At 45.3% G+C, this 8,516-nt stretch overlaps 1 protein-coding gene and 1 pseudogene across 2 annotated transcripts in view; both read left to right on the forward strand.

Moving 5' to 3' along the window:
• Window positions 1-1,845, forward strand: part of ALDH18A1 (aldehyde dehydrogenase 18 family member A1) — a 39,895-nt gene extending 38,050 nt beyond the window's left edge. For both annotated transcript variants that reach the window (XM_012439573.2, XM_012439575.2), the window contains exon 18: window positions 835-1,845. In XM_012439573.2, the coding sequence (XP_012294996.2) occupies window positions 835-1,016 (182 nt within the window). In that variant the 3' untranslated portion in view covers window positions 1,017-1,845. The remainder of the gene's footprint in view (window positions 1-834) is intronic.
• A 5,343-nt stretch (window positions 1,846-7,188) lies between these two features.
• LOC105708134 (protein SET-like) overlaps window positions 7,189-8,516 on the forward strand; it is a 7,158-nt pseudogene continuing 5,830 nt past the window's right edge.

The following is an 8,516-nucleotide window of genomic DNA, read 5'->3' on the forward strand; positions in this document are numbered from 1 at the left end:
CTGTTTAGGTCTCAACCAAAAGGCACTTCCTTAGGGAGGCTTTCCCTGACCACCCTACCCAGTGTGTCCCCAACTCCACCACACAGTCTCTGTCATAGCACCCGTTACTGCACTTGAGGACCACAGGAGATTATTTACTCACCTGTCCTTTGGCTGCCTCGCCTGCTATAATATCAGCTCCACGAAAACAGGACCTTGTATCTGTTATTCACTTTATCCCCAGGGCTTAACACAGTGCCTAGTACATACTATATGCTCAGTGATGAATGAGGGAACCCTGCCTCCACTGTATACAGTGCAGAACACCATGCCAGGCTCAGGAAAACCCTGACGTCCCCTAGGTCTGAGCTGGCAGCAAGAGGAAAGGGAAGGAACAGTAACCCTTTGATGTATTCAGTAACTGTCTAATGAGTGCCTATGTCTAAGACTTCTAGGGGATACTAAGAACATGTCCCTTTCTTTCTAAGATTTAAAGAGTATTTGAGGAGATGAAACCATTGTGGTAAACGTTGTTGTACCCCTCAAAACATGCCCAGATGTCAAAATGTGGTATGCAGTTCGGATGCTAAACTGATATCAGAGACAGGACTTATATTAATAGCATTGTCAAAATGCGTTGGGGATAAAATACAGAAGGGGGGGGCATCATGATTTGTAGTAACCAGAGAGCATGCTTATGGGCACAGGGTGACTCCGCTGTCCTGGGGAGGATGGGTGAGGAGTTAGCAGGAAGACTGGGTACCTAGTGAGGGGAGAGAAGCAGTGTGGGTCTGGGGCATGGACAGGAACCAAGAGGCTGGGAAAAGCCACATCTTTATTCATACTTTTTCACAGGAGCTGAAGTGGGAATCAGTACATCAAGAATCCACGCCCGGGGACCAGTAGGACTTGAGGGACTGCTTACTACTAAGTGGCTGCTGCGAGGGAAGGACCACGTGGTCTCAGATTTCTCAGAGCATGGAAGTTTAAAATATCTTCATGAGAACCTCCCTGTTCCTCAGAGAAACACCAACTGAAAAGAGCCAGGAAAACCCGGGAATGTTCCAAAAGGTCTTCACAGTTAAACTTGTCTCATCTCAGGAGAGAGCCCGCTCCTGTCTCCCAATTCCTGGCAGGGTCTGCCTGTTGGAAAGTGTACCTGGATGCTTCTGGGCTTGGTTTGGCAATATCAGTCTTGGCTGATGTGCACAGTCCAGCTCCCAGCTCACCCTTTTTTTTTTTTTAAGTAAGAAAATTGCTACATATAGGGACTTTGCCAAGTCCAGTTCTCTTCAAGGATAGAAAGGTGCATTTTCCCCATATAAAGGTGAGGAAAAACCATGGCTGCTTTGTATCACCTCAGTGAGTCACAGTCTCCCTTGGCATTTAGTCGGTAATAGAGCCAGTCATCCTTAACAAATCTTTTCACATTTTATTTCTTTCATACATAGTCATTTTCAAAAAGGAAAGATTTGGAATTTTAGAAGAGGGGCAACTCTTCTTTTCTGCATTCTCATCAGAAAGTCACAAAAATAGATGGAATCATTTCCACTGTGAAGATTGACCTTTTGTATTTATTTGTGGGGTAAATAAATAAGCATTCTAGATGCTTGCAGCTTCCCGCATCCAGGAGATGCTGTGTTCCCCATGATGCAGCTGGAACCCGAGCTGCAGACAGGAGGTACAAGTTTCAGGATGTTCCCCACTGAGACGGAGGAATATCTACGGCAGTGATGCTTCAAATTTTTGTATGAATTATTTGTCATCCTATCCTTTTCCTTCAAAACAAAAATTAGAGGATTATTTTAATACTTTGGATTCTTCCCCCTATTTTGAGAAATAAACTTTTTTTTATAAAAGCCTGCAGCCTGATTAAAGTTTTCTCCCTTATTTGTCTTTATCCCCTTCCTTTTCCTTTCTTGTGACCCTCGTGCGCCTGCTTGCGGGCATGGTCTCTTCTCTGGAAGCAGTCTGGGGAGACAGGACGTCAGCCTGAACAGTGTTTCTGGTGGAAGCAGCACAGGCAAACCTCACAGAGGGACTCCGACTGGGAGAGAGGAAAGGAAAACAGGAGATTAAGCCCCAAGAGCTTGAAGACTAAAAATGTGAGATCTGAAGTTGGTGGGGTTTGACCTGAGCAAGCTACCACGGTGGCACATAGCGCCAGCTGACATCCTTAGTTCACTGCATCCCCCCAGCTCCTCCCTGCCAGTCCTGTTGCCTCAGGATCACCTGACAGCTTGGGCCCTCCCCACTCTCCCTCCATCTAGCTCCTGTCCCTAAGACCCCTGGTGCCTGACAGTCTGCAGTTGAAAGATTTCTTGTCTCATGGGGGCCTCCTGAAGAAATAAGCACTCACTCACTTGCTGCTGCTTTTACTCTGAGGATGTTTCACCAGCACAAGAATGATGGTGTCATGTGGAACATGTTCCCAGGCTGGCTGCAAAGCCTGCCTCTCATCCAGACCCTTACATGGTCTGGCAAGTCACCCTGACTGCCCTGCCCTCTGGATGGGAAGTTCTGGCATAGCTTGCCTGAAAAGGCTATAAAAAAAGTCCTGCCTGAAACTGTGTCACAAATACCACAGTGAGCTCCCAACCAGACAACAAATGCCCAGGAATCTTAAATAGAAGGTAGCCCACGAGAGCTGGGGCCCTTGATGGAGACCACTGAGAAGGCAGGACTGCATCTTGGCCCTGAGAAAGACCACTACTATCATCAGACAGAAACCCCAAGCTCCACTCATTAAACTGGCCTGCAGCAATCATTGCTATAAATGCACACATTGAGTTGAACTGCATGCCACAGAAAGTTCAAAGAATTAGGGCTTGAACATGATTGTTCCTTTTTCTCTCATGTAAAAAGAGCTCTGGAGGTAGGCAGCTTCAAGGCTGGCGTAATGCCTCCATGATGGCATCAGGCACTGGGCTGCTTTTGGTTTGTGCTCTTCTGTCCTAGGGCAAGGCTCTTGTCCATGTGGTAGTGGCATTCCAACCATCGGGACTGCATTCCAGCCAGCAGGAAGAAGGAAGAACCATAGGCAGAGGAGTGTCTGCCAGCTGCCCCTTCTAAGTGACATTTCAGGAAGACCCCTCCCCACCGCCCCCGCCACCCAGTGGCTTGACCAAAACTAGCTCATGGCCTCCTCTCTCTAAAAGGGATCTGGGAGGTATAGCTTTTTTATTTGGGCACATTGCAGCTCCAAGAAAATAAGGGTTCTATTGGTAAGGAGGTAATTTGCAAGGAGGAAGAGGGTTATCCTAATTGATTCATGGAGCTGAGAGCAAGATTCATTTACCTAAACAGTATGGCTGCTAGAGAACAAAAGAGGGCTGGGATGGAGCCAGAGTGGCAGCCACAATATCCTACTGCACGGCTTCACAAAAAGGAAATGGGAGGGAGAGGTGAGCAGACACTTTAAAGGTTCATGGTACTATCTGCAGCCCAGTGTAATGGAGGGAGCACTGAACTGGGACTCTAGAATTTTTTTCAGCTCTGCCACTTACTGGCATCGTGACCTTGGGTAACTACTTAAACATTTTTGCCTCAGTTTCCACACTTACAAAATGGGGGCTTGGATCAGCTTTCTAGTTAGATGAGGGGGAGGCTCTTCATCACTAAATTGCAAATTAGCCAAACAAGGTGTTTTTCCTATCTGACATCCACAGCTGGCCAAGTTTTTGGTAGCCATTGAAAGCTAAACCCAAGATCACTGACCCGCTGTTTTCCACACGCACACACCCCTCTGCTACTTGCTGGATTTGTGGGCCTCAGACTACTTCACACTGTGGTTCAAGGATCATTGTAGCAGAATGACCACAGGGGCTAGCTAAAACTGTAGATTCCCCCACCCGGAACTGCTGAGCCAAAATTTCTGAGGGTAGGCCAAGGAATTGGAATTTGTAGTAAGCCCCTTATATGATTTATCCTAGCATTACCACTACTGCAAGTAACCTGAGAGTTCTGTTTTTCTCCTATAATGAGAAGTCCAGAAGTAGCCCAAGACTAACAAGGCAGCTCTGTGATGCCATTAGGAACCCAGACTCTTTCCAGCTTTCAGCCCTGACCTTCTTAACTCTGCAGCTTCCCTCGCACTGTGATAGCTGTTCCATCTCCACACCTGTGTTCTATCTATGCCCCAGTCAGGAAGAAGGGCAGGGGGAAGAGGCATGCACAGCTGAGTTTGCCCACTATACCCTCATTTAAAGAGCTTTCCTGGAAGCCCCAGTCAGTGACTTCCCTTACATCTCATCAGAAGGAACTGTTTCTTGTGGCCACATGAGCAACTGTAGCTGCAAGAGAGGCTGGGAAATAGAGCTTTATAGCTGGGCACATTCCTGCTCAAACAAAAATCAGGATCCTCTTGTAAGGAAGAGGGGAAGATAAATACCAGGTAAGCTACTACATTAGTGGGTAGCAATGTTAGCTACAGTTACCCCTAGTGACTGTCCAAAGAGCAGATTTTCTTGGAAGGCTCTTTTGTTCCCTTGAGCTCATTGATGAGTTTTGTAATGCAGGTTTATATGAGAAAGCTGAAATGCTCCATGAGAGATGGAAAAAGACAAAATTCACGGGCAGTTTTGGAGAGGAAAGCATGAATCGTATGCTGGTGCAGTGTCTCACACCTGTAATCTCAGTGCTTTGGGAGGCTGAGGTGGGTGGATCGCCTGAGGTCAGGAATTCGAGACCAGCCTGGCCAACGTGGGGAAATCTTGTCTCTCCTAAAAATACAAAAATTAGCTGGGAGTGGTGCCAGGCACCTGTAATCACAGCTACTTGGGAGGCTGACGCAGGAGAATTGCTTGAACCTGGGAGATGGAGGTTGCAGTGAGCTGAGATTGTGCCATTGCACTCCAGGCTGGGCGACAAAAGCGAAACTCTGTCTCAAAAAAAAAAAACAAAGAGTTGTGGACTTGCCCTAGGCAGAGGCTGCAGACTAAGGGTCAATTGGAAATTAGGCTAGAGAAAGCTAAATATAAGAAACAAAGTATAAGAAAAGCCATCTGTTTTTAAACTGATGGCTTGATGGGGGTTATGGACTGAATGTTTGCCCCCTTCCAAATTCCTTCGTTGAAGCCCCACCCCTCAATGTGATGGTGTTTGGAGACATTTGGATTAGATGAGGTCATGGGAGTGGGACCCTCATGGTGGGATTGGTGCTTTCGAAGGAGACGCCGTGTCTCTTAACAAACTGTTGAGTAAAAAGTAAAATAAGAGTCTCTAGAGAGCTTGACCTCCTGCCCCTCATGTGAGGACACAGTGAGAAGCAAGCTAGGAAGCAGAGCCCTCACCAGGACCCGAACTGGCCAGGACCTTAATCTTGGACTTCCCAGTCTCCAGACTGAGAAATAAATTTGTGTTGTTTGATCCTCCTAGTCTATGATATTTTGTTATGGCAGCCCGAGCAGACAAAAACAGGAGTAATTGTCTTGGAGATACCTGCATTTTGGAAAAGGAGTTGTATTATTTCAAAGAATTGGCCAGAGTGGCGTAGTGGAAAGAGTATGCATTTGGGAGTCATATGACTTGCACTGCCATCTATAAATTGTAGGAACCTGCAGGATTGTTTTTGCTGCAATGAGCCTCAATTTTCTTATTTGGAAAAAAAGTAGACAGCTAATACTTACCTTGAAGATTCCCATCAGTAAATAATCAGGTAATGGACTGGACACCTAGCTCATGGAAGAAACACCATCTCTGTTGGCCACAATTAGCCGCATCTGGTATATCTGTCTTTGTATTCACCACTGAGCCCAGCAAGGCACAGCGCCCACAGATGTTCTCTGAGTAGCTATTGAAACAGACTACTTGGGCAGAGCTATAGAGGTAAGGGGGCTTTCTCTGAGATCCATGGACCATTAGGGACACTGGTATGAGGCTGGCAGTCTAAGATGATCATGTCATCCCTAACTTATTTCTAAATCCTCCAACTTATTTCTAAACCATTGACGAGTGTCATTGTTCTCTCTTCGTTGTGAAAGTGCCCTGTAAAGTCTTGCAGTAGACAATGTGTTAAATGTTACAATATCTTTTCCACTAGCACTTCTGGCAAAAATCCATGAATAACTTCATAACCACTCTTAAGTTCACCTCATTTAAGTTTGCAGAACTCTGCTATTAGAATAAGATTTTAAAGCCTTGTTCAGGATTCAGTGAGCACCCACTATGTGCCAGGTACTGGGGATAAGAGACATTCCCTTCACCTGGTGGTTTAACATTATTCTGTCTGAGAATTGCTGCTCTAAACTCAGGTAATTCTTATCCATGACTCCCACCCTTTACTGCCTGTTTTACCCTAATCCCTAGGAGAAACTCTTTGGCCAATGGGAAAACAGCAAACTAGACAGATGCGATCCCATGCTGAAGGCAGGAGGATTCACCATAACCTAAGAAAACCAACTCGTTGTTTATTCCATCTGGCCCCAGGATTCCTCTAACGCTAGAGGGCAGTCGGGTCCCATGGACCTAAGGAAGTCAGCTTGCTCTTCCTCAAGGCCCAGCAAATTATCCCCTTCCCAGGCTGTCCTTCTGGAAATGAAGTGCTGATCAGTAAAATAACTTCCAGCGATCCTCTTCCCTACAGGGTAGGAACACAGGTCTTTTCAGTTTAGAGGCTGAATAGGATTTGGATCTTGATTCTAACACCTACTAGTTGTTTGACCTGGGGAAAGTGTCTTAACTTCTTTGAACTTTGATAATACATATCCATAAGTGGTTTTGCGAGAGTAAATGTAAAGCAGTCAGCACAGTATTCAGCATATGGTTAACCTTCAGTAACTATTGGCTGTTACTATTCATGATTCTAAGGAATGGCTTTCTCTTAGTTCTGGATATTGCTTTTTTTCTCCTTTTAGACAGGGTCTCACTCTGTCACTCAGAATGGTCTCAAACTCAACTCCTGGGCTCAAGCAGTCCTCCTGTCTCAGCTCCTGAATAGCTCGGATTACAAGTGCATGCCACCACACCAGGCCCTACATTTCTCTTTCATTTAAAGTCCAAGCATCAATTCCTAGGACATGAAGTGAGGACATTCTTAGGACAGATCTACTGTGTACTAAGCACCCTAGTAAGAGGGCTAGATGAATTATGATGCCACAATAATCTGAGTTGGGGAGTTGTTACCCCTATTTTACAGGCATAGAACCTAAAGATCAGTAAATTGCCCAAGATCACACTGTAGTGGAAGAACCTGGATTTGAACCCAAGACAATGGGGCTTCAAAACTCTTCACCACCACAGGGGGCTGTAGCAGTAGTGTTTTCTCAGAAGCTTCTTGTACCTTATCCCAAAGGAAAGTTGTAAGGCTGAATATGGAGGTTGCCATAGCTACTAACTTAACCCCTTTTCACGTAATCAGATCCTTGGTCTGCTCCAGTTTTGCAAGAGGAGCTGCTTGTCTGGAAACTCTCCTCAACACCTGCCCCTGGAGGGAGCCGACTGTGCCTGAATTATTTAGAGAGTCTCTAGACACCTGATATAATGAGCAGGTGTGGATGCTTCTCTGACTTCCCCAACATGCCTTTACTTACCTCCTTTCCCCTCCCTCAAGTTGCCTATGAGGAAAAAGGAGGCATCCTTCTTTTTCTCACTGTAGATGTGTCTGCCTCAGCCTTCATTTTTCCATCCTGAAGTCTATTTGTAAGAAGTAGACCATTTTCCTTGCGAATATCAAAAATGTTGATTTCCATTGAAATTGGTGATTGAATAGACCCTAACAAGTAAATGCATAAATTGACCTGGGGTGGTAGCTCATGACTATAATCCCAGCATCTTGGGAGGCCAATGCAAGAGGATCACTTGAGCCCAGGAGTCTGAGACAAGCCTAGGCAATATAGTGAGACCCTCTCTCTAATTTTTTAAAAAAGAAAAATGGCCAGGCGCAGTGGCTTATGCCTGTAATCCCAGCACTTGGGAGGCTGAGGTGGACAGATCACCTGCGGTCAGGAGTTTGAGACCAGCCTGGCCAATATAGTGAAACCCCATCTCTAATAAAATACAAAAAAGTTAGCCAGGTGTAGTGGTGCATGCCTGCAATCCCAGCTACTCAGGAGACTGAGACAGAAGAATTGCTTGAACCCAGAAAGCAGAGGTTGCAGTGAGCCGAGATCGCACCATTGCACTCCAGCCTGGGCATTGCAGCAAGACTCCGTCTCAAAACAAAAAAGAAAAAGAAAAAATAGTCTTTTTCTATTGATACACAATTCATTTTTCTCTATTCTAAGTTTATACAAGTCAAACCTAAAGACTGCATTTGTATAAATCAGAAAAAAGTAACAAAAATATCCATACTATTATGGATTTCAACTACGTGAAAAGGGAAGAAAACTATGCTTAGAGAAAAGACTGGAAGGCAGAAAAAAAGAGAAAAAATATCGGAAGGAAATATGAATATAATGGTGGCAGTTGGCCTATAGTTCTTAGGTCGTAACAGAATATGCAGCAGTGTAACAGCAGGTATTAATAAACTCAGTGGCTAGGGCCATGTGTTTTCTAAGATCTGCTCCCTACTCATGTGCTCTCACCTGAATGCTTACATA

Source organism: Aotus nancymaae, unplaced genomic scaffold (assembly GCF_030222135.1).
Source record: "Aotus nancymaae isolate 86718 unplaced genomic scaffold, 86718_ANA_hifiasm-v0.15.2.pri h1tg000010l, whole genome shotgun sequence".
NCBI classification, from domain to species: Eukaryota; Metazoa; Chordata; class Mammalia; order Primates; family Aotidae; genus Aotus; species Aotus nancymaae.